The sequence below is a fragment of the Danio rerio genome, chromosome 18 (assembly GCF_052040795.2).
Source record: "Danio rerio strain M-AB ecotype USA chromosome 18, GRCz13ab, whole genome shotgun sequence".
Classification (NCBI taxonomy): domain Eukaryota; kingdom Metazoa; phylum Chordata; class Actinopteri; order Cypriniformes; family Danionidae; genus Danio; species Danio rerio.
The window spans coordinates 7,493,017-7,520,400 of record NC_141038.1 but is presented as its reverse complement, the minus strand read 5'-3'; the positions used below and the strand labels follow the sequence as shown (position 1 = coordinate 7,520,400).

Below are 27,384 nucleotides of genomic sequence, written 5' to 3'. Positions count from 1 at the left end.
AACATTTTCAAAATACTTTGTGAAGTTTATTCATAAACTAATTTCGAGAGGAGCACGTGATTATGATTGAACACGGCTGGTCCTGCATTAGCATGCTTGATCCACCAATCAGGCCATTCCTAACCACTATAAAGAGCCAGGGTTTTCTCACTACAGTCATCTTCGATTTGAAGAATACACTGCTCTGCATCAGCTGCTACTGCTACTGCTACTGCTACTGCTACTGCTACTGCTACTGCTACTGCTACTGCTACTGCTACTGCTACTGCTACTGCTACTGCTACTGCTACTGCTACTGCTACTGCTACTGCTACTGCAGCTACATCAACTTCTCCAGCTACAACTTCTCCAGCAGCAACAACATCAACTTCTCCAGCTACATCAACTTCTCCAACAACAACAACTTCTCCAGCTACATCAACTTCTCCAACAACAACAACAACTTCTCCAGCTACATCAACTTCTCCAACAACAACTTCTCCAGCTACATCAACTTCTCCAACAACAACAACAACTTCTCCAGCTACATCAACTTCTCCAACAACAACTTCTCCAGCTACATCAACTTCTCCAACAACAACTTCTCCAGCTACATCAACTTATCCAACAACTTCTCCAGCTACATCAACTTCTCCAGCTACACCAACTTATCCAACTACAACTTCTCAACCTTCTACTTCAATTGCCTCACACAATGCAATCTCTGTGTCTTCAACCCAATTCTCCAACAAGATCACAGTAAAAACTCGATCACCATCCATGAACTTTGCCTAAACTCTCAATGCCTGCGATTCAAGCTGAACTCTCTTCTAGGGGTGCACCAGCGGTAACATACATGACACTTTTTAAGGGGAAGCCTCACAAACTACAACTAAGATTAAACATCCATCTTTAAAGGATGATTCTAGCGTGAATAGAATGACTCACCTCTCAATCAAGGTTGTAGACAATCCAATCCTTAAAACATCAGTCCACAACTTATGCATACATTGATAAACATCCATGTTAATCCTCCAAACTAGTCGCTGTGGTGCATTCAATAGAGTAGCGTCTCCAATCATAACACTAGTTCTCTGGCAAACAAAATGGCCGCCAGCCTTTTTCTGCAACTTTGATTGACACTCCTTCGAGCCAATAGCTGAAAGGAGAAGCGTCACCATCCAATGAACTCTCAAAAATTTGAGATGGTCCCACCCTCTCTCATGACAAGCTCATGAATGATTATCATTACATTTACACAATTACTACTAAATGGTGACATTAATTTTAAGTTCAGGGTTTGATGTTGGCAGATGATAAATAAATAAATACATAAATTAATAAATAAATAATAAAGAAAATAAATAATTATAAAATGTAAAAAAAAAAAAAAAAAAAAAAAAAAAAAAAAAAAAAAAAACTGCCACATCTGATAGCAGTTTAACTTCTAAAAAGTTTACTCTGCTACTGAAAAACATTCAATGCATTAGGCATAGAAGTCCAATCGTAATATGCCCCAGTGACTCATGTCCATACACTTATAAGCCATAAGCTTATAATGGCAAGTTGGTTAGATGTGAAAACAGCAAAGAAACAAACTTCCCGCTTTGACTTCCACGAATGAGAGGAGGACATTTCTGACATGTCTGATGTTTCATCAATTGACTCTGCGTTAGATACAAACCAAGGGGTTTAAACTCCACTATAATTCCACCTACCCTGTCTTCAAGAGGTACATCAGGATCACTAGTCGAGCAGATTTCCCATTTAATATGCCATCCTTAGGAGGGACAAATGCCTACCTCTACTATCTTTGCTCGTTGCGACAATGAGGCTTCGTACCATGCATTAACAAAGGCACTTCCACACTTAGTTGCCCATGCTCTTATTAAGACGCCCCGCATGGTTATCAGCTAAAATAATTCATTGTGTTTGCCATACATGTACCATGTTGTAATGTCATTTCTGATTCTCTCTTGTTTTTCTTATTTCAGAGATCATGTCAGCTGGTTGCAGAAGCTGACCCTCATCCAACCTATTACACTCCACATCCATTTCTAAATACATTTACACTCTTTGCAAATGACACTTTTCCACTCACATAGCCCACACCCTCGATGCCATATTCACACTAGCCTTTATAATTTAAGTCTTCTGAACTAAGTATGACATTTCAATCCAACGATACACCTAACCATATCTGATCTATCTTCGCAGGATGAAGGGATGCAGGATGATATCCGTTCCCCCACACACCTGTTCTAAACAGTGGTTGGCACGTTAGGTTAAGACGCTGCGGACCTGGGTTCGATCCTTGCTAGAGTAATTTAGTGTTTTCATTTTTTGATAAGACATATAACACTGTTAGGGTTGTAGAACATTTGAAGTTCTAAAGCAGCTGTTTTCTCAAAAAAAAAAAAAAAAAAAAAAAAAAAAAAAAAAAAAAGACATGATAGTGCCATTAGAAACTGATTTGGAAATGTTTATTTACTTATTTTAATATAGTCAGTCGTGAACTGAGGTGGGCCGGTCTGAGGCTTGAAACTCCAGAGCTGAAAAGGTGTCCCACTCCGGCCCTGGTTCTAAACCTCTTAGCATTTTTACACCACAGAAGAGCAATACCACCTCGGGGAAGCCCAGCCGATCCTCTCCAGCCAACTTCCACCATCATGCATTATTGGGTATGAAGTATGACTCTGTCATTTCCTTCCTATTTCCCTTCCTAATTAACATAGGAGCTCCTTCACTACCCTTCCCTGTTTTTCTAGCTTTAACTTTTTCTCTCCAAATTTAAAATATCCTATACTTCTATTCACTTTTATTCACCACAGCTCCGACCAATTCAGGGGTTGTCTTGAGTTTCAGTTGCTGCAACAGGAACGTTTTAAATGAGCTTGCATACACTTACAAATTTTCTAAATACCACTATCGTTGCACTCCCCGCACTAATACAGCAGTAAATGCTTCTGCGGGAGCACAAGTTGCCTCCATACTGGCCCACTACACCACTGCAGCCGCAGAAATGCTCCGCAGAGTTGCACACCCAAAGCACCACTGCTACCGCAGTGACCCTCTAGCATATGCCTTATTCACCTTCATCTTTACATATCACTAAAGGCAGTATTTAACGTCCCTGCGGGAGCACTCAAAACTTACTAATATCGACTGTTTAGGTGCTCCACTTAACTATACACCCCATTAACATCACTGCAACTGCAGTGACGCTCTAGCTGAGCCCCTTTTTCACTTTCATCTCTAAATATCACTGCTAATAGTACTTAGTATTTCCGTGTGAGGCTCTAATACTGAGTACCACTGCACCTCTGCTCTTGCAGAGACGCTTTGCCGAGCCTTATTCTCCCTCTGCACCACTGCTGCAACAGTTAAGCTTTGCCTGAGCTGCAACTGCAGAGACGGCTGTTTAGCCTTAATTCTCTGCACCACTGATTTTATTGCACTTCTGTAACTGCAGAGAAGCTCTGCTGAGATTATTTTTTCCCCTGCACCAATGCGGCAGCAGTGACGCCCTGCCTGAACAGTCTTCCAACAACAGATATAAACTCTGTCATTGGTCCTCTAACACCTCTAAATCCTCAATTTGGCTCAGCCAATATTTCCTCAGAGAAGCCCAGCTGATTCTCGGTTGCAGACTTCAACCTAGTTTCCAAGCAGCACGACTCTGTCTGTTCTTCCTACTTTCTGTCTTAGTTGCATAGGACTCATTTTTACTAAACTTTCCTTTTTATTTTATTAAACTTCCCTTCTCTTTCTCTTCATAATTTTTTAATTTCACTTGCACTCATTCTCCGCAGCTCGGACTCCCACAGGGGTAGCCCCAAGCTCCCACTGCCACAGCAGTGAAGCTCTTTAAAAGCTCACATGTACACTTTTCAAAAAATTTTACCATTATCACACTCCGCCGCAATAATACAGCCGTAAAGGCGTAGCGGGAACTCGTATTGCTTCCATACTGACTACAATTACACCTCTACAGCAGCTCCACTTAATTACATTGCATTGTAGCATCAATTTATTCTCCATCACCACACTTCCCGCAACAATACAGCCATAAAGGCTTAGCGGGAACTCGTATTGCTTACATACTGACCACCATCACACCTTTACAGCAGCTCCACTTAATTACATTGCATTGTAGTATCAATTTATTTTCCATCACCACACTCCCCGCTATAATACAGCTGTAAAGGCTTAGCGGGAACATGTATTGCTTTCACACATATAATGCACCAGACTCTGAATACCTATGCACCCCTGCAGCCACAGAGTCGCTCTACTGTGTCTGATTCCTATCTGCTACACAGCTGTTAATCAGCTCTCCAAAGCGCACTTCCCTTTAGAAACTGACTTTCACCGCACCTCTGCAGCCGCAGAGACGCTCAGCCGAGCATCACTCCCCTCTACATCACTGCCGCAGCAGTGACGCTTAGCGAGCGCATATACACTTCCACTTAGCAATCCACTACTGATACACTCTCCAGCACTGCCAAAGCAGTTAAACGTCTCTGCGAAGGCGTATTTACCTTCCAGATACTGACTTCCATTGCACCTCTGCAGCAGCAGAGACGCTCAGCCGAGCATCATTTACATCCCCTGCACCACTGCTGCAGCAGTGACGCTCTGCTGGAGCTCATGCACACTTCCATTACACTTATACCACTTCTGTCACTCCCAGCACTGCTAAAGCAGTTAATACGCTGCTGCAGAAGCGTATTCTTCCCCTTAGTACTGACTACCACCGCACCTCTGCAGTCGCAGAGACGCTCAGCCGAGCATCACTCCCCTCCACATCACTGCCGCAGCAGTGACGCTCAGCGAGCGCATATACACTTTCATTTAGCAACCCAATACTGATACACTCTCCAGCACTGCTAAAGCAGTTAAACGTCCCTGCGGAGGCGTATTTCCCTTACAAATACTGACTTCCATTGCACCTCTGCAGCAGCAGAGACGCTCAGCCGAGCATCATTTACATCCCCTGCACCACTGCTGCAGCAGTGACGCTCTGCTGGAGCTCATGCACACTTCCATTACACTTATACCACTTCTGTCACTCCCAGCACTGCTAAAGCAGTTAAAACGCTGCTGCAGAAGCGTATTCTTCCCCTTAGTACTGACTACCATCGCACCTCTGCAGTCGCAGAGACGCTCAGCCGAGCTTCATCCCCCCTGCACCACTGCTGCAGCAGTGTCGCTCCACCGGAGCTCACGCACACTACCATTTATCCATACCACTACTGACACACTCTCCATTGGACTGCCAAAGCGGTTAATCAGTTAACCGCTTCTCATCTGCAGCTACAGCTCCGCAGAACCTTACAGCTTTATTTTCCATCACTACTATACTAAACCTTTACGAAACTCACCACATATGTTTTAAACCTTTACACTTACCCCACTTACTCTCCCGCTGGTCCTTACAATTAACAGAACCCGGGAGCACACATAGTCATACATAAGCACTTTCAGTTAATTTTTACACCCACACCAGTCTCTGTTGCTCCTCCAAGCTATTTCTGTATCACTTTTCAGCAGCCGGATATGGCATTAATCTCCTGTGCCTTTTGGGGGGTTCTTCAAATACGCGGCTGCTGTCCCGAGCGGAGCATTTTGGGGAGTTGTCGAGATCTACCTGAGCTCGAGGCTCCCCTCTCTTCCTCCAAACGGGAGGGAGCCCAGGGCTCAAGAACCTTCGAGCTCAGGGCTCTCTCCCGGGACAGCATGCCAAACTTGCTTATAATCAATCATCAGCTAAGTGTGAACTCTTGAAGTGAAGTTTATTCATAAACTAATTTCGAGAGGAGCACGTGATTATGATTGAACACGGCTGGTCCTGCATTAGCATGCTTGATCCACCAATCAGGCCATTCCTAACCACTATAAAGAGCCAGGGTTTTCTCACTACAGTCATCTTCGATTTGAAGAATCCCCCCTTCCACCCCTACCTTTTCACCTTTCCCTCCATAGGGCAGCACGGTGGCTCAGTGACTAGCACTGTCGCCTCACAGCAAGAACGTCACCGGTTCTAGTTCCTTAACAGGCCGGTGGTCGTTTCTGTGTGTAGTTTGCATGTTCTTCCCGTGCTTGCGTGGGTTTTCCCCGGGTTCTCCGGTTTCCTCCCACATTCCAAAAACATGTACAACAAGTTAATCGTTAAATCTAAATTTCAATACAGGTAATCTAATAATGCAGCATATCTTTTAATAGCCTTCAATCTTAATCTTTAGCTATTATAAAAAGGGGAGTTGTCGAGATCTACCTGAGCTCGAGGCTCCCCTCTCTTCCTCCAAACGGGAGGGAGCCCAGGGCTCAAGAACCTTCGAGCTCAGGGCTCTCTCCCGGGACAGCATGCCAAACTTGCTTATAATCAATCATCAGCTAAGTGTGAACTCTTGAAATTCTGTTTGGTTTATGAGCTATTTTACTCATAGAGACCAAAAATGTCCCCACAAGATCACAATGTTTATATATTGCTATACTTTTGGGAGGCCATTTCGTCCCAACAACACAAGGAATACAAAGCAAACATCTTCATTTTATTAAAATACATAAACTTCTGCCTTTTGGTACTGACTAATGTGACAAAAAATAAACTCCAGACATGCACTTCTCATTGTACCGGATCCCATTGAATGTTTTTTGAGAATCAAAACTTTGCACACTGTATATATTTTTTACCTTCTGCTAGTGTTGTAATGTTGATCACTGCTGCTGGTCCTGCGGCACCTGCTGATTTGGCCATCACATGGATGTAGTATGTTGTGTATGGAGTCAGTCCAGTGTAAATAAACATCTGATCGATTGTGCTGTTCTCACTAATCAACCCTGAAACACGCAGATGCATTCAAAAAAAAAAATCAGAGGATGTGCTTTGAATGTGCTACATTTAATGTCACACAGCTTTATAAACTCCACTATGGTTTAGGTACAGTATTTAGTGACGTGGTGTCTCTCTGATAAAATAATTGTTACTGTCAATGGACTGAACTGATGCTAGTAAAGGTTACCTTCAGAGCTGTGAAGCTGGATAACATAACTGAAGCGTCCTGTGATGATCTTTGGAGGCTCCCAAGTTAGAGACACGGATTTAGAAGTAATGTTTCTTAAAACTACATTTTGCGGTGGGTCTTCAGGGGCTGCAACACAAATTATTTTTAGGCAGCATTTAAGGTGTAAACATAAATAAAAAAATAATGCAAAAACAATAATTAACGATAACGAATCATCAGAAGACACTCACTTAAATGTCATTCAGTGTAACAACAGTTTTATATCTCTTGTCAGGCATATTTAAAACAAAATCATTTCATGCTATTATTATATCATCTAATGCTATAATTGTGAAATAACAATTGTAAACATTTTTGTCATGGTGTTTCACATGCAACTACAGGGCTTTGCTAATCAGTCAACCACAGTAATATTTAACATTTCAAAATGAAATAACATTTTATATGATTATCAATTGTACATAAAAAGTGCAGGTCTGAAAAAAAGTATCATTTTAAATGTCAAATTGTAGTGTAAAATTTTAAATGTTTTGAAAAATGTCTTTTATTCTTGACCAAGACCCTATTTATACAAATACAGTCTTTTTAATATTGTGATTTGTTGTTTTACAATTTAAAAGAGCACCTATTTTACCCCTTTTTCAAGATTTAAGAAAAGTCAAAACACCCATCAGATTATTTATTATATCTTCCAGCATATTGGAATTTTCTGCTCTGAACACACTAGTAGCTGTTTTTGTGGCCTGTGCCTTTAATGCTGGTTCTCCTCGCCCACCATTCCCACAAGCCTGTCAGAGTGTGCCTCAATCTCCACCTTGGTTGCATCAGATAAACAGCACAGTGAAAGACATGAAGGAAGCAGATCTCATGTGACGTCCGTGAGAAATACTACAGTAAAAACTTTCCCAATGATTATTTGATGTATTTGTTGAGGAGTTCATTCAAACCTTTCGGTGAGTCACACACAAAGTTGTTATAAAGTTCAGACAGACAGACAGACAGACACACACACACACACACACACTCACTCACACACACACATACACACACACACACACGCTTAACTTTGCACTGTTTTCGCATGGCAAACGCGACAGAATGCACATTAATATCCACTGCTGTAAAAAGATGATTTTCATTACAGGTGTCCTTTAAATGAACAGATTTGTATTTAAATGTATTACTTCAGTCTTGAATTTCACACAATCCTTCATTACAATTTCTTATTATTATCAATATTAATTATTCATTTACTTGTATATGCCATGTAAGTATCTAGAATATATGCATGGAAATCTCAAAATAAATATAATTAAAAACATACAATTAACCAAAATAAAAAAGACATTTCAAGCTCACAAAAGTGAAACATTCTAAATTGCTTTCAGTTTTCAAATAAATTAACCACACACTAGCTGAACAAAATATTTTTTTTGTTTTCAAACTCTAAACTTTAAAACTGATGTCTATGTAGATATATTTTTTGAGAATTAAGTGTATGAACACTAACCAGCCTCTGGCATGCGGACCATAGTGCTGGCGATCTGGCCCTCCCCGTCACTGGTGAAGGCGGAGACCTCAAACACATAAGGAGTGTAGGGGCGGAGCTCATCAATCTTCACACTGATTGGTACACTCCAGATGGAGGCGGGTGGAACTGCTGACAGTGTAATCGGGGGCAACACAGCAGATGTCAACTGGGAAGTCTGGGATGGGCTCGGAGTCCCACGGGATAAAATATCTGCAGCATCCTAAATTCACATTAAACACAACAATTAATTACAAAAGATTGATAGATCAATGCACACACCACTTTGGTTTCTTCTGAATGACTTCACATATGTGACCCTGGACCACAAAAGATCGTATGTTGCACAGGTATAATTTTGGCAATTGCAAAAATGCATTGTATTGGTTAAAAAATAATAACTTAATATAAAAATAATAACAAAACCCAAATCAGAAAAAGTTGGGACAATATGAAAACGCAAATAAAAAAAGAAAGAAGTGATTTCTAAATTTACTTTGACTTGTATTTCTTTTTAGACAATGGACATTATTTAATGTGTTCATCGTGATTTTTCTTTTTTGAACACATAATTAAATTTTGGTTCTTGCAACACATTTAAAAAAAGTTGCAACAGTAAAGCATTAACAATTTGTAATGTTGCCATGTCTTTTCACAACACTTAAATGATGTTTAGGGACAACAAGTGAGGAAGTGTTTCATGTGCCATTTTGTCTTATTCTTCCTGAAAACAAGATGGGCAATAGTACGGAGTCATCGTTGCTGCATCTTGAGCTTCAAAATGCACCACGATTCTCTATTGGAGACAGGTCAGGATTGCAGACAGGCCAGTCAATTACCTGTATCCTCTTCCTCCGCAACCTGGACTTTGTAATGTGTGCAGAATGTGGTTTTGCATTGTCTTGCTGAAATATGCATGGGTGTTCCTGGAAAAGAAGGAAGCATATTGTGCTCCAATATCTCTATGTGCTTTTCACCATTAATGGTGCCATCACAGAAGTTGAAGTTACCTTTGCCAAGGCACTGACACAACCCCATACCATGACAAACCCTGGCTTTTAGACTTGTTGCTAGTAACAGTCTGGATGATCCTTTTCTTCTTTGGTCCGGAGCACATGTTGTCTATTTTCTCCCCCAAAATACCTATATTCTGATTCATCTGACCACAGTACATGTTTCTACAGGGTGATGGTCCATGATGGATGCCCATCGAGCCCAAAGAAGTCGACTGCGCCTCTGGACACTGTTAACATAGGGCTTCTTTTTGGCATAATACAGTTTTTAACTGGCATTTGTGGATGTAACTACATATCGTGATACTTGACAAATTTTGCAAAAGCAGTTCTGAGCCCATGTGGTGATATCGCTTATAGATGAGTGAGGAGTCTTGATGCAGTGATGCCTGAGGGATCAGAGATCACGGTTGTCCAGCTTAGAATTGCATCCTTGTACACTGAAGCTCCTCCAGATTCCTTGAATCTTTAACTACTGTATGTTATGCACTGTTAAAGCTGAAATATTCAAATGTCTTCCTATGTTTCTATAAGGAACTTTGTTTTTAAACATTTCAATAATTTTCTCACGTAATTGTTGACAAATTGGCAATCCTCGGCCCATCTTTGCTCCTAAAGGACTATTCCTTTCTTGGATGCTGTTTTTGTACCAAATCATAACTACAATAAGCTGTTGAAATCAACTGTTTCAAATCACATCATTATTTAATTAATTTACCCGATTACTAGCTCTAAAATTCTTCTGTCCCAACTTTTTTAAAATGTGTTGCAGGTCTGAATGTCAGGAAAGGATGAATATTTACAAATGAAATGAAGTTGACCAGACAAAACAAAATATTTTGTGTTCATATTGTCTGCAATAAACTACAAGTCAAAGTAAATTTGGAAACCACTACATTCTTTTTTATTCACGTTTTCCATACTGTGCAAACTTTGTAAGATTTGGGGTTGTACATTTCCAACCATATAATAAATACATCAAAACCCAATTTTTGATTGCCAATGTGCATCGCTGAGAAGTTAATTTCGACCTAATAAACACAATTTCCTCAGTATTTTCTCAGATTTAACATTTTCAAATAGTCGTATCTGGGCCAAAAATTGTCCCGTCTTGACAAAGTACATGACTGAGCAATTATAATTATACATCAATATAAAAACTGACATTTTTGAGGCTTGTTTTTGTGGTCCAGTGTGACATAAACAAATAAAGACGTACGTTGCAGTGAGGCAAGGCTCCGTTCATGATATCCTCAGCGTTCAGTTCCTTCGTGCGGACGATCTGGCCTGTTCGAGCATGCTTGACTTTCACTGCAAACTTAGTGATGAGGCCATTAATACGTACAGGGAGAAACCAGGTCACAATGACTGATGTGTGATCCTCAGCAAACGCTGTGAGATTCGACACCAGACCAGGAGCTGTGAGAATCAATATAAACACATGGGTCAAAACATGTGATGTTAATATTAGGTTTGATTTATGTTGTGATGTCAGGTAACCAATATTCAACATCTAGCCAGCATCTAAGGACAATGATATTTTGATGTCCAATAATGACGTTAAATGAAGTTGATATATGGTTTATTTTATGTTGTTAGAAAGTGGCTAAAATCCAACGTCGAGCAAACATCTTAAGCCAACATCATATTGACATCAAATACTGACTTTTGTTTATCAGGTATGGCAACCAAAATCCAACCCCTGATAGATTTCATAGTAGGAACATCAACACAACGTCAAGCTGTAACATCATTACAAGTTGATATTTGGTTGATTTTAGGTTAGACCTTGGAGACTGATGTTGGCCTGACTTTGAGTTCTCAACCCGATTTTCATTTCCAAATAAAAAGCAACATCCATGACATTTGGGTTCAAACGTCAATCTGACATCATGATAACGTCCTTTGCCTGCTGGGTGTTTGAGGCCATTTCGGTCATCATACAGAAAACATCTGTCATCTTCTCATCAGTGACCTGCATCTAAACAGTCTGTGTCATTGCGTGTAAAGATTTTGAACATCTTCTTGGACACTTTTAATGCTTCTAAACAGTTTGCTGCAATAATAAAGCACCCATGACTTGAGGTAGTTCATTATGTGACGATTCACCTTATGTGCGATTTGATAACTGGATTTGCAGGACTGATTTTTTAAATCCCCATAGACAAGAAAAATAAAGTAGTGACTGCAGGTTGAAGGAAAGTAGTGCAATAAAATGTACTCAAGGGAAAGTAAAAGGACACATTTTTAAAAATACTTAGCAAATTACAATTCCTGAGAAAAACTACTCGATTATAGTCATTTGAGTATTTGTAATTATTTACTTTACACCTGGTTGTGAATTAGGCAGAAGAGTTTTGTGAGTTCAAATGTACGCATGAAAAGTGAATGAGGACTAAGTCTTTAAAGTCATGGCTGCCACAGCCATATCACCCTGCAGCCCAAGACTGTTAAGGCTGATTTATACTTCTGCGTCAAACGCCGGCGTATGCTACGGCGCTGACGCATAGCCCTTCGCCGTGGCCATCGGCGTCACTGACTTGCACCTCTCAAAAAATGTAACTACACGTCGCAACAACGAGTAGCGCAAGCTCTGTGATTGGTCGGCTTGGTAGCGCTGAGGAGTCTGGGCGGGACGGAGAGCCGCGTGATTGGTGCGAGCGATTGTTTACAAGTGTGGAGTCCCGTTAAGGAGCTCCAGATGGAAAGTTTGGTTTTGTGTTTACCTCATAGTTAAATGTTGCACGTCCGCCGGTTCCTGCCTCAAAATGAGCGAGTTTGAGCCACATGTACATCCCCGAAGTGTTCAGGAAACGCAAAAAAGCAGCAAAGAAACTCGACACAGAGTAAGATTTACACCTCACTGCCAACTAGCGTTTCGGAAGTGTTAATGCAGACCAACAGAGACAGCGCGCAGAAGTATAAATGCACAGCCACGTGCGTTGCATGCGCCGTGGGTTACGCTGGTCACTTGACGCAGAAGTATAAATCAGGCTTTACTCACTGAAGCTAAGCAGGGCTGAGCCTGGTCAGTATCTGGATGGGAAGTGATGTTAATGAGGCCAGCAGGAGGCGCTCAACCTGCAGTTTGTGTGAGTCCTAATGGCTCAGTAAAAGTGAAGGAGACACTATACTGTAAGTAGGCGCTGTCTTTTGAAAGACGTTAAACTGAGGTCCTGACTCTCTATGGTCATTAAAAATGCCATGGCACTTCTCGTAAAGAGTAGGGGTGTAACTCCGGTGTCCTAGCCAAAGTCCCTCAATTGGCCCTTACGATCATGGCCTCCCAATCATTCCCATCCACTGAATTGGCCTATCACTGTCTCTCCACTCCACCAATAGCTGGTGTTTGGTAAGCACACAGGGGCCATTGTCCTGTGGCTGCCGTTGCATCATCCAAGTGGATGCTGCACACTGGTGGTGGTGTGGAGAGACCCCCCCCCCTCCTTCATGATTGTAAAGCGCTTTGGTGTATGGCCATACATAATAAATGCGCACATTACAATATATTACATATATTACAATACATTACATAAATACACACATTACAATATATTACATCTTTACACGCCAAAGAAGCTCAGTTTTGAATAAGGCATATGAATGCTGCTTACGGGCCTCTGCTGTTTTGTAGTACAGAGACTGGCTAAATGGTCCAACTCCTGCTTTATTCACTGCCGCAACCTACAGACAGAAGAAAAAAAAAAGCTTTTAAAAACCAATATACACAAACCTGCACAAGGCATAATAACGTCGGCTTGATTTATCACCGTGACTTAGCAGAGGAGGTTACATAAACACACTGAATGAAGATTTCAATGCAAGACGATCTACTCCACACAACAGAGCCATCAAACACTGTCACACGTACAAACACACGCTCGCACAAAAAGTCAATTCAGAGTTCACCGTGTACCCTGCCAATGAATTCATGAGACAAATGAGGGAAAACAGAGATCCCTCGTGGATCCTGAGTTCTCTGTTGGAGATGAATTATTCACCGCTGATAAATTATTGAGCGGGATCAATGGAATAGAGGCCACTGGCAACTTTCCCACGGACAGTTAATCCAGTAATGTCTGCTGAATGCTGGCCTTCTCTATAGAGTTTAACAAACTCTGTTTTTGGTTTTGCATTCGTCATATTGGCTGCTGCTTCATTAGAGGCGACAAAAGGAAAAGGAAAGGGGCTTCAGCATGCTACACATGCGGTAGATGTAATATTACTAACATTATTTATTAATGTATTCACACATTTAAAGGGGTTACTGGAATAAGGAGAAGGTCAAGAGAAGCAAGTCTTTGGGGAATAGTGTAATTCAACTGTTGAACTGTGGGATATTGCACTATTATTCAGTAAGTCTGCAATGCTTTGGAGGTGGGAAGGAATTGCAAATCTCTTGAAATTTCCATTATGTTTTAATGTTGGGAGTTATTGAAGGTTATGTGTGTTCCTGGACACTTCTATGGCCTGTTTCTGCCACTGAACCAACACACACAGACACAATAAATAAACAGTGGTGTAGAAAATAGTTTGCCCCTTATTGATTTCTTTTTTTGCTTATTTAACACACTTTAATGTTTCAGATCATCAGATAATTTTTTTTATCTTACTATTATTTTTTTCTTGCAATTGCAAGTTTATAACTATTAATTATGCCTTTTGTCTCAGAACTGTTGTGATGTATTTAAAGGCATTTTGGCAATAAAGCAACACATTTAATCAGCAAACAATACATTTAATCACATTTTGCATTTTATTCATTCATTCATTCATTTTCTTGTCGGCTTAGTCCCTTTATTAATCCTGGGTCGCCACAGCAGAATGAACCGCCAATTTATCCAGCACGTTTTTTTTACAAAGCGGATGCCCTTCCAGCCGCAACCCATCTCTGGGAAACATCCACACACACACACATACACTACGGAGAATTTAGCCTACCCAATTCACCTATACTGCATGTCTTTGGACTGTGGGGGAAACCGGAGCACCCGGAGAAAACCCACGCGAACACAGGGAGAACATGCAAACTCCACACAGAAACGCCAACTGAGCCGAGGTTCGAACCAGCGACCTTCTTGCTGTACAGACATTATATGCAGTACAGACATATAAACACCGCAATCAAAATATTACTGTTGTGTAGGAAATTTCACCCCATGTTGTGACAAGGTAGTCCATACACACACGTGTTTGACACTATTCTCTGCACCTACCAAGTCAGTAAAGGGCCACAGACACCTGCATCATGAAATGCGGAGGTTTTTTCTCATAAGGTGTGCGGTATTAAATTCCATTAAAACTACACTCTTCCAGCAGTTCATACTTGCATCCGATACCTCAGTTTGTCACAGGGAGCATGCATGAAATGTTCCTGAATGAAAGCGAAAGTGCAGAACTGCAGTTAAAGTCGAAAAATTAAAAATGAAATGAAACACTTGAAATTACATGAAATTCTAGAGGAAACGTGGATAGTGCGGTGACGCAATGATGATAATCAATCTGTGTGCTGTAACTTTTAAAACGGGATCATGAAAAGAACATTCAAAAAGTAGCTCATGTAAACACCTTAATCATACTATTAGCCCCTTTCACACAGTGATACCGGTAAATATCTGGAAAATTTCCGGAACAACTTTACCGGTATATTAAAAAAAAAGCGCTGTTCACACAGGCGAGGACGTTACAGAATTTTTCCGGAAAAGAGCATTCACACATCCATTCTAAAATACCGGTAAATTCTTACATCATTCACCACAAATGAGCTTTAAACGGCTGCGCTTGTGTTTGTAAACATTTGACTAAATTACAAACTCTGTGGATGATCAATATTGTGAACAACTTTCGCAGGATCACTTTCGCATGTCGAGATGTTCATAATATGTGCGTGTGCAGGCACTCACAGGCTGTTTCACAGGCACACGCAAAGCTTGAAGGTGAACAAAGAACGGCTTACCATAAGCATCTCATCGATGATTATTTACACAGTTGGCATTAAGAAGAACATATAAACGTGATCTGACTAACTTCTAGCCGCTAAATGTGTCTGGAAAAATATTCAAAGGCTTTTATTCTCACAAACCGCGCTACGTAAATGTGTCTGACTGTTGTGATTGGCTAAAGCAGACGTCTCACGTCAGCACGTTCTAGACGTGCACGCGCTTATTACGGCAATCTTCCTTCTGCGTTCACACAGCGCAGCATTCCGGCAAATTGCCGGTAATCTTACAACTTCTCTTTCCGGAAAATAGCCAGAACGAATTTACCGGTATTTTCAAAAAGGACCTGTTCACACATACAAGCTTTCCGGAAAATGTATGTGTGAAAGGGGCTATTGTCTTATTCAGATAAGGGCAAATAATTTGATTACTGATGTCAATGTCAATGTAGTGTCATAATCTGAAATATTTTATTGCTCATCAAATCTGCAAATTTAGAATGATTTGATAGATTGTGTGACTAAATATTACAATATTAATGTTCTTATTGAATTTCTCTTTTCATTAAAGAAATCAAACTGACCACACATTTTATAATGATGCTGTAAAATATCTCTCAAACCTGGCACACACTGCATTGCTATATGGTATGATGCCACTTTGTAGTAGTAACTGTGAATTAGTTCCTATTTATTTTCATCAATGCATATTATAGTCAAATGTGGTATGCATCTGTTCTGTTCCTAATGTTTAAAAATCTGCTGTGGTTATATTAGACTTTGACAACATAATGTGTAGCGACGCAGTAGCGCAGTAAGTAGTGCTGTCGCCTCGAAGGAAGAAGGTCGCTGGTTCGATCCTCGGCTCAGTTGGCGTTTCTGTGTGGAGTTCGCATGTTCTCCCTGCATTCGCGAGGGTTTCCACCGGGTGCTCCGGTTTCCCCCACAGTCCAAAGACATGCAGTATAGGTGAATTGGGTAAGCTAAATGGTCCGTAGTGTATGAGTGTGTGTGTGTGAATGCATGTGTGGATGTTTCCCAGAGATGGGTTGCAGCTGGAAGAGCATCCGCTGCGTAAAAACGTGCTGGATGAGTTCATTTTGCTGTGGCGACCCCGGATTAATAAAGGGACTAAGCCGACAAGAAAATGAATGAATGAATGAATGAATGAATGAATGAACTTAATTTGTTAGTGAAAAACCCTTTGTAGCTACTGTCCAAAGACATGGATTTACAAAAGACAAATTAGCAATGAATTACAACTGTTGAAGGTTTTTTTTTTTATAAGCAAAATTAATAGTGTATTTAAATATACTATGGATGCACTGAATTTATGAAGTATGGTCAAACAACATGCAGACAGTACATTTCTATATGTAGTATACTTGTTTCTGCTGTTTGCAATAGTGCTACTATGCTGTCATGCCAATGCCAATGTCATGCCTTTCGACTACTCAATAAAATGTGGTTATATTATTGCTTTTTGTATAAAATCTGTAACGTTTTGGCTCTTGATTTAGTTTTATAAAGTCTTAATAAATTATCTTATTTTATTTATTGAAAGTATAAAATAATTATTACAAAGTATTTTTATTTAACATCCAAGTGTGTCCAGAACTTTGGATTTTGGTGCATCCCCGTAATGGAGTCTTACACTAATATACTGTATCCTGTTAAGCAAATCGGTCCCACTTTTTATTAAGTGTCCTTAACTACTATGTACTTACATCAAAAAAATACAAACAATGTACTTACTGTGTTTATAATATATTTGAGAACACTTGTGGTGCTTTTGAGTTATATGGATAGAGGTTGGGTTATGGACAGGTTTGGTGGTGTGGGTAGGTTTAAGGGTAGGTTAAGGTGTAAGGGATGGTCAACAGTGTATTTACAAATTTAATTACAAAAGTTACTTACAGATGTAATTACATACATGTATTTAATCAAGCATAAGTACACAGTAAATGCATGTATTTACACAATAAGTCAATTGTAACAAACTATTAACTTCTATGTAAGTATGTATTAGTTAAGGCCACTTAATATAAAGTGGGAGCTTTATTTATATTATTTACTAAATGATCAATTAGCAAAATTAACTGATAATTTACTAAATTATCAATATCTACAGATAAACATTCACCACCGATCCCCTCATCTAAACGCCTTTGTGTGGTTTCACCCATGATGGGCATGGGCGGGACTGTGACTTGCGCCTCCATGGCTACTGGACCAGTTGGCTGCCACTCATCGGATTGTTTTCCACATCCCCTGTTCCCATCCCCTGTTTCAATGTTGTGTCTTGCCGGTGTGTTTATGCTAAGATTGGGCTGTTTTTCTCCCTGTTCTCACTTTGCCCTAATCAAGGGCAAGCTGAGAGGGCGTTCTTTTGGCCTAATTGTCCAGATGTATTTGACTTACCTTCTAAATGCTATGCGACATGTGACAAATAAAGGCCTGATTTGATTTGATTTGAATTAATTTTATTTTATTATTTTCTACTGCAACCCTCAAAGCAATGTAACAACAGCAATTATAATAATAATTATCTATATTATTTATGAAATTTTCCATTAAATTGTATTTTATTCATGTCTACCACAACCCTAAACCCAACACTCACAGCAATGTAAAAATATTTGTTATTGTAGTACAGCGTCACAAAAATGATGCTATAATGTTGTACGTATTTGCAATTGTATACCATCTAGACTTCAATTTTTTCTGCTGTTAAACAACTGGATGTGATGTGTGTGCTGTATCATTTCTGCACCTTGATGTTGTATGTGGCTCCAGGGGTGAGTGTGTTCAGCAGGGTTTCTGGGATGTCCAGGCTCTTGGTGATCTCCGTGAAGCTGGGGTCTGGATATGGACACATCTCCTTATATCTGATGACGAATGAGTGAATGGAGGGGTCGAGAGGCATCGGCATCCGCCAGGACAGCAGGATGCCGGTGGAACCGACCCGTTCACCTTCAGGTTTAGAGGGGGCCGCTGGTACTGCACACACACACACACACACACACACACACACACACACACACACACACACACACACACACACACACACACACACAAACACGAAAATAATGAAATTATCTAAGCAGTTTGTGATGCATTCAGTATATTATATTATTTTTATGACTTTTTTTTAAATCTTCATCTGCAACTACCTGGAGAGTTTAGGTGTGGGTAAAAGTGCTGTAGGAAAGTTTTTGACTCTTCTAAAGCATAAAAATACCATAATATGCTTGCAGATATTTCAGAAACATGTAAGTGAACATACTCATGTGAAAAACAATGCTAAATACTGTTGTTCTGCTTTAAAAATGTCACAATGTCTATCTTTGTTTTGATTATGTAACTCCGCCTGCAACCAGTTAACCCAATTATATTTCAGCACCCGGGTTGCCTTGATGGAAAACAGGTGTTAGTATTCAGCAGCCTCTGCAATGAGATGCTGGTTTTGAATTATAAAAATAAACATGAGGTGTTTTTAATTAGCAAATAATGCAAATATTACAAATGTAAACATTAGATGAGAAACGTACAGTGCAAGGCTCGATCGTCAAGCCATTTGCTCTTGGCTCTGTTGTCAATCTGGCAACCCATGTGTGCTTCAAGTCGTCATCAGAGGGACCAGGTGAAAAAAAATCCTCTAAAATAATTTGAATTTGGACTGCAATACCTCGTTCAACCACTAGATCAATCCAATACTGCACCTTTAAACACAAACATATATTTCTATATATGGTTTAATATACTCTCCATAGGCACAATGTATTTTATACTGTAAAAAATACTTATTATATGGCCTTAATCTACTCAAAGCAATTTTAAATGTCTAAAGATCTCATTAAGTTTGAATAAATTAAGACCTGTCCTCGTAAGAGTACAACCAGATCATAGCCTTGTCATTATACAATTTAAAGCCATGTACAATTATTGGTAACACCTTACAATTTGGTTCATTAGTTAATGCATTTACTAACATGAACTAATCATGAACAACACTTGTGCAGCATTTATTAATCATAATCAAAAATTTACTAATGCATTATTAACATGCAAGTCCATGCTTGTTAACATTAGTTAATGCACCATGAGTTAACATGTACTAACAATGAACAACTGTATTTTCATTAAGTAATGTTTATTAACATGAATAAATACTGTAGTAAATGTATCGTTCAATGTTTGTTCATGTTAGTAAATGCATTACTTAACATTAACTAATGAACCTTATTGTAAAGTGTGACCCAATTATTATACAATCTAATAAAGTCATCATAAACCATGTAATCAAGAACAAACACTAACTCATGCTGTTTTGTAGTTTTTGAGGACTCTCCATTTGCGTAATGTATTTTATACTCTAAAATCCACTAATAATATCACCCGACCCCTAAACCCAGCCTTCATGGGAAATGGTCAATGATTGTGTTCATTGATAAACAAAATAGAAGCACAATCTGAGCCACTTCTGATGCATTCAATACATTATGTAATTTACTTAAATTACGTATTTAACATTTTTAAATGCTTGAATCTAATTGGTTAATTACATTTATTTCTATGCAGTTTTTACACATTATTCAGTTCTAATTTACATGCAATAAGATAAAAACTCAATCAATCATTTTGAGCAATTTATTAATCATTTTATATGATATTGTGGCAATGCAGCTTCATTGAATACCTGAATATAATTGGTCAACCACAATTATAACTACGTGGTTTTTTCACATAATTATTTGTTTATTTATATTCATGCACGTAGATGAAAAGCAAAGTAATTAATTAATTCGAGCCATTTATTTCATTTGACTGTTGAAAGCTTGATTGTGTTTGGCTAGTTAAATTATTTCTGTAAAACACAAATATATATTCTTTTCGCTATATTCTTCTATATTTATATAAACAACACACTGAACACTTATAAATACAATATAGTTTAAGTGTTAAACAGCCTTTTTAGCATTCACAGACAGCTAAGCAAATAACTAAATGTGCAGTAGGTGATCTTCCAAAATGCTATCTGTTAGCATAACAGCTTTAAAAACATAGTCCCTCCCCTGCCGTCCAAAGCCACGCCTCCTGAAAATGAACAGTAGACAGCCCGCTAGATCAAGTCATTCGCCAGTTAGAAAACTTTATATTACTTTATAATACTACAATTCCCAACAAAAAAAAAAAACTGTTTTATATCTAGCACATTTTCAGTTGTGTAGCAAGCAAAACTTGTCATAATGTGCAACATTTCATGCATGCAAGGATCGCTGGTCGCACTCTCTCACGCAATTTGTCTTAAAGCAACTATGGTGCTTGGACGGCGGGGTGCAGGACTAAACCATACTTACATGCTATTACTGACTGTAACAATTTTGTGTATATAAATCATTCAAGAGTTCACACTTAGATATGCTTGGGATTAATAGCAGGTTTGTCATGCTGTCCTGGGAGAGAACCCTGAGCTCGAAGATAATTGAGCCCAAGGCTCCTGCCCAGTCAATAAGCATATAAGGGGGTTCAAGATCAGTTAGGTATCAAAAGGGAGGAAAAGGAGGAGATGGGGTGGAAGAGGTGATTCTTCCAAAACGAAGATAAAGCAGAAGGATAAAATTTGTCTATTTATTGTAAGCTTGGATCACCCTGATTTGATTATTACTTATTACAGATGAGAATCCAGCTGTGCTCAATCATATCACTTGCTCCTCTCGAAATTAGTTTATGAAACTTCACTTCATTTTAAAGTGTTGTGAATTTTAACATGATTGCATGGTATGGCCAATTAAGGAAAAGCAAAAATTGTGTCGAGTAGTAAAAATTGCCAGAGCAATTGTAGATAAAAAAGACAACAAAATTAAATGTATTCAATGAGAATTAAACAGAAAGCATGTGTCATCATTGAAGATTGTTCCCATCCCTTAAGTTCCCATCAAAAAGACGTTTTAGGCAACCTCAAGTAAAGAAAAATGTGTATCAAATGTGCCATTAGAATTTAAAATACTGGGTTCTACAGTAAGTATGTATAGGGTTTTTTAATGTGATAACGTTGAATGTATTTGTGTTGCCTGTTTTTTCTGTGAGGTGTGTAATGTGGACACTGATGTGGTTGTGTGGTGAAAACACTGATAAATTTCCACTTGTGGAGAATAAAGAAAATAAAGTTCATAAAACAACAAAATCTACAACAGCTTTGCATGAATAATATAGTTTTAAAATGTATCATAACCTGTCTAAAAGAACCTGTCATCCTTACTGCGGCGCCCACAGGACACGCACCGTGGGGTTGGGGGGAGGGAGGGTTGCACGTGTGATAAATACTTCACTTGATCACAAGCCCCATCCCCCCCTCCTCCCCCCCAATCCCCCCCGACTCTCTTCACTTCAGACCTTAACTCTTGCGGGTGGGCCTATACCACTGCTCCAGCGTACAAAAGTAACTCCAATGTTGATTCAGGATTTGTTTTTACTGCTGATGTACAAATCTACATTTGTTGACGGATTACTTTGAGCTACTTATCAGAATTTTGGGAATCATCGGTGCAACAAATTTCAAGAGACTTTCAACCAGCACAAAAAAAAATGTTTCTGAAGACAATCACCTGCTGCACCTTTAAACTATTTGAGTCGTGTTTTTAACACATTCAATATAATATCACATTTAATCAGCTTTATTGATCCTAGCAGATCAATTACTATTTAATAAAAACACGTACATCACAAATTATGATCTCATATGCTGCATGACACATTTAATACAACTGTAATTACTTGTTTTTTGTATTGCAATTAGTTGTCTGCAGTTTTTACACACAATTAATTTTCAATCGATTGTCACTTCTTGCATTAGCTTCCGTCATCTCCTCTTGATGTGCATTGAAGCAGGACGGATACGGTTGCCCTGACCTAGATTTGGTATCATCGAGAGTCATTATCAAATGCGGAGGTCTTTCAGAAGGCTCTCTGTTTTGCTGGAGGTGTCAGACATTTAGGAGAATAACAATATAAACCATCAGAAAGCGTGACCCGTTCATGCCATTCTCTGAGGGACCCGTGAATCTGATACCCGCGTATCAAAGCCTGCTAACTGGAATCAGCATCAATTATGCAAACATAAATATACACACACACACACACACACACACACACACACATCTCGAGTGGAAAACAGTGTGTATAGATTCATATACAAAGAGTTTTACATTTCATTGGATTTACCCTTTCAAAGGAAAACACTAAATTGATTTTGACGACTGCAACACACTCCAGATAAAGATAAACACATCAGCTTCCCCTTTTTTACAGTGTATGATTGCAATTGCAATTTTTGAATCGAGAATATTAATTGAATTGAGAATTGAGGATATTCATTTTTATAAAGGCCAGTTTATACTTCTGCATAACTGTAAGTGCATGCAATAGTTATGGTGTAGCCTTCACATGGTTGCGTATATAGTTATTAGTAGGGACGTACAGATCCGTTCACGTGATCGAAAACCGGGCCAATCACGCAGTTTCAGACTCGATCTAAATCTGATGTTACCTCCCGATCAGGACTCAAATATTTTAACCCAGGCTCATTCTGAAAACGTAGTCCTGCGGACATTTCTGGAGTCCGCAAACTATGTAGCCGGAGGTACGTATGGCTGCATTTCATTTTTTAAGTGAATGCTATGGGGCGATGTAGTGCCGTTCCTTTTCGCGCTTACCGGCTGACTGCTTACCTCCTTGTGGAGGGCTTTCGTGGCACAATTAGTTTTTCCAGTTAGCTTGTCGTGTACATCGGCAGACTTGAGACGCAAAGAGGAGCTGACCTCGGGTTCAAGTGCGGGGAAGAGTGGTTCCAGAAATCAGGCAAAATACTCAAAAAATAAAATGAACAAGTGAATAACAGGGTGAGAAGTTTTAGGGAAGTTTTTAGGGAAGTAAGTGGGCGGGTCAATCGGTAAAAATGGTTAAGTTTAGGGAAGGAGGAGGAGGGTGGGTCGGCCAGTCAATCATTCAGCCAGTCGGACAGACGGTCGTTCAACAGTGGCCTCTTGTGGGTTAACGCGAGAATGGCGCGGACGCGAACAGCACTCGCGAGAGACATACGAGATGCGAAAAAGTGCACACAGCTGCCTCTCGCGGATTCGCAAAAACTCACAAATACGTACCTCATGGAACGTTTTTTGCGATCTCTAGAAACGTCCACGGGACTACCTTTTCAGAAAATATATAGTTATGCGGTGGCACAGAGTTAGACCTCTTTCTTGATCTTCACAGACATCACTTTGTCAGCATTTAACCAATAGCATCTCTGCAACAAAGTAGAACAGGGAAGCAGCTTGGAAAGCGCAAGTACGTCTGTGGTCTGGAGGTATTACAGAGTTGATGACGACAACATTACCGTAGCAAACTGTGAGATATGTAAACTTGGGATTTCCTGACGGGTGTTTTAAGTTGAGGCAATGCAGTGGCGCAGTAGGTAGTGCTGTTGCCTCACAGCAAGAAGGTCGCTGGTTCGATCCTCGGCTCAGTTGGCATTTCTGTGTATAGTTTGCATGTTCTCCCTGCATTCGCTTGGATTTCCTCCGGGTGCTGAATTGGGTAGGCTAAATTGTCCGTAGTGTACGAGTGTGGATGTTTCCCAGAGATGGGTTGTGGCTGGAAGGGCATCAGCTATGTAAAAATGTGCTGAATAAGTTGGTTGTTCATTCCGCTGTGGCGACCCCGGATTAATAAAGGGACTAAGCTGGCAAGAAAATGAATGAATGTTTTAAGTTGAGGTGTTATTTGTTTTTATATTTAATTTTTTTATAACTACTGTTGTGTTGCACTAAAGTCCAAAATTTAAGAATTGATGTTATTCATGACTTGATTGCTCAAGCTACCTCACAGAAGTGCTCTGTTTGTTAACAGAGTTGTTGAATGTTAAAATAAGGTGAATTAAATAAAAAATAAGGAACATCCTGGATCAGTTTCTTCTCTCTGCTTCATTATTTTTTATGTATTATAGACGTATTTGATCAGGTTTCGGTAGATACACAAAATCAAATGACTCGGACTGGAGGGAAAAAAAACTGATCGGGACATTACTAGTTTTAAGCCCTCCTGAACTAATAGTCCTCCATATTTTTTCCCAAATTTGCAAGGGTGGCACAAGGAACAACCGTTTTTCCACTGTCGGGCCAGTGTGAGCGAACGCACCCAAAATTTAACAACCCGCCCAGTGGTGCGTTTTCCATAAAACATTATCAGAATCAGAATAATTTTTATTACAAAGTGTGCTTCACGGAATTTGTTTTGGCTACAGAAGCTTCCAGTGTACATAAAGTGACAAGTGACAACACAAAATAAATATGAGAAAAAAAGATGATAAACATTAAACGGAGATGCAGTTAGTCAAGAAATCTGGATGTTGACTTGTACAGATTTGTTCTAAATCTACAGGTTATAGGGTGCTGTGTACAAATGTAGTGTGAATGTAGAAAGTATTGCATTGTATATTGATATAAGGTGCTGTGTACAAATGCGTATGAGAAAGTATTGCACATATTTATTGCACAGTTGGGGAATATTTAACTGTTCATGAGGTAGATGGCCTGAGGAAAGAAACTTTTCCTGTGTCTGGCTGTTTTTGTGCTTGGTGCTCTGAAGCGCTGATTAGACGGTAACCATTCGAACAGGTACTGTGCTGGGTAAGAGTACAGTTCTTGAAGTGTAGGAAGGGCCAACTTATTAGCCAACTAAGGTCGCAAGTTCCATCTTTATAAACAGTTCATTGATTGTTTCCTAAATCCATCGTGTCAACAAACGTTTGCAAACTGCGTAGCAAAAGTGTACATTTGCAACTATACTACAGGTATAGTTACTTTTTTGTGGAGTAACTCAAAGTAACTCTACAACACTGGTAAGGAGTGTGACACTGACACATGAATGGACTCCACCTTACAATATCACTGAATTAGGATAACACTTCAGCTTTCCTTCATTTATTCATTTTCTTTTCGGCTTAATCCCTATATTAATCAGAGGTCGCCATAGCGGGATAAACGCTAACTTATCCAGCATATGTTTTACACAGCGGATGCCCTTCCAGCCGCAACCCAACACTGGGAAACACCCACACACACTTCTTCACATGCACTATGGCCAATTTAGCCAATTCAATTCACCTATAGTGCAAGTTTTTGGACTGTGGGGGAAACCGGAGCACCCGGAGGAAAGCCACGCAAACACAGGGAGCACATGTAAACTCCATACAGAAATGCCAACAGGCCCAGCCAGGACTCGAATCAGCAACCTTCATGTTGTAAGGCGATTGTGCTACTCACTGCGCCACCGTGGCACCCTGAACACTTTCACAGATTCCAAATAATTTTTAAAACACTCTGCTTTACACTCAGTCTAGAAACAGTGGTCTGAATATGACCTACTGTATGGCGAATGCACATGAAAAAAAGAAAGGAAAGCATTGTAAATGAATAAGGGCCGAGCCCACACACTTACAGGACTCAATAGTGGTGACCAGTATTCGGCTGACAGGTGAACTGAAGCCTGATGAAGCCACTGCATTGACCGTCACGGTGTAAGACGTTCCTGGGGTGACGCTGGACACTTGAGCCTAAAACACACAGCATATAAAATACTGATTGCCTGCAGGAGACACATGTATATATACTGTACAAAAACAATGCTTATAATTTCAATTACCATTTTTGTTGGTTTATTTAAAGGTCTGTAATTCTCATTTACAGTCTTGAGGAATGTTTATTAATCTACACTGTCCATTCATAGATGAGTCATTTTACAAAATACGACAAAAACAAATACACATTTTAAGTTTTAGATGAGAAGAATATTTAAACGTACTATACTTTAGCTATATTAAAACTAAATAATATGATACATTTTCTTATAATTTTGACCTGTTTTAAAAAAATAAATACTGCTTTTATTCTAGTCAAAACAAAACAAATAAGACTTTCTTCAGAGGAAAAAATTTAATCAGATATACTTATTTGTGTGTGTGTGTGTGTGTGTGTGTGTGTGTGTGTGTGTGTGTGTGTGTGTGTGTGTGTAAATAATTTGATATTACTTCATCAGACTGTGGTCTTTTGTAGTATAATATATTCTGTAGTTGAGGACAATTACAGTATTGGGTAATTTGTTTATATTACTGTAGTTGTTGTACATGGCAACTACAGAATTAACAAGCGAGATAATTCAAGTACATTAATATATGGATAAAAACACTGTAGTATTTACTAGGGATGCCACGGTTCTCAATCTAATATTGAACCGTTCGGTACGACCTCCACGGTTCAATACGCGCTTGTGAATTGCAGTTTTCGCGGTTTTGCGTTTAAATAATTTATGTGCGTTTTATATCTCCCTGAATTGACTGTGTGTGCCTCTAAATCCATGAGCTGAGATGAGGAAACTCCTCCCCGCGAGTAAATATCCAATCACTATGCTCTTAGCTCTCTGCAACTCTCACATGGTCGCCCACTGAAGCTAAGCAGGGCTGCGCCCGGTCAGTACCTGGATGGGAGACCACATGGGAAAGCTAGGTTGCTGCCGGAAGTGGTGTTAGTGAGGCTAGCAGGGGGCGCTCAACCTGTGGTCTGTGTGGGTCCTAATGCCCCAGTATAGTGACGGGGACTCTATACTGCTCAGTGAGCGCCGTCTTTCGGATGAGACGTTAAACCGAGGTCCCGACACAATGTTTTGTTAAAAATCCCAGGATGTTCTTCGAAAAAGAGTGGAGGTTTAACCCCGGCATCCCGGCCAAATCTGCCCACTGGCCTCTGTCCATCATGGCCTCCTAACCCTCCCCATATCATGATTGGCTTCATCACTCTGTCTCCTCTCCACCAATCGGCTGGTGTGTGGTGTGCAGTCTGGCGC

At 39.7% G+C, this 27,384-nt stretch overlaps 1 protein-coding gene across 5 annotated transcripts in view; it reads right to left on the bottom strand.

The window, feature by feature from the left end:
• Positions 1-27,384, bottom strand: part of ptprq (protein tyrosine phosphatase receptor type Q) — a 134,028-nt gene that overhangs the window by 69,356 nt on the left and 37,288 nt on the right. For all 5 annotated transcript variants that reach the window (XM_087292747.1, XM_087292746.1, XM_087292748.1 and 2 more), the window contains 7 exons: positions 25,984-26,098; positions 18,260-18,486; positions 13,163-13,232; positions 10,768-10,967; positions 8,518-8,758; positions 7,005-7,133; positions 6,676-6,822 (listed from right to left, as the gene is read on the bottom strand). In XM_087292747.1, coding sequence (XP_087148873.1) covers positions 6,676-6,822; positions 7,005-7,133; positions 8,518-8,758; positions 10,768-10,967; positions 13,163-13,232; positions 18,260-18,486; positions 25,984-26,098 — 1,129 coding nt within the window. The remainder of the gene's footprint in view (positions 1-6,675; positions 6,823-7,004; positions 7,134-8,517; positions 8,759-10,767; positions 10,968-13,162; positions 13,233-18,259; positions 18,487-25,983; positions 26,099-27,384) is intronic.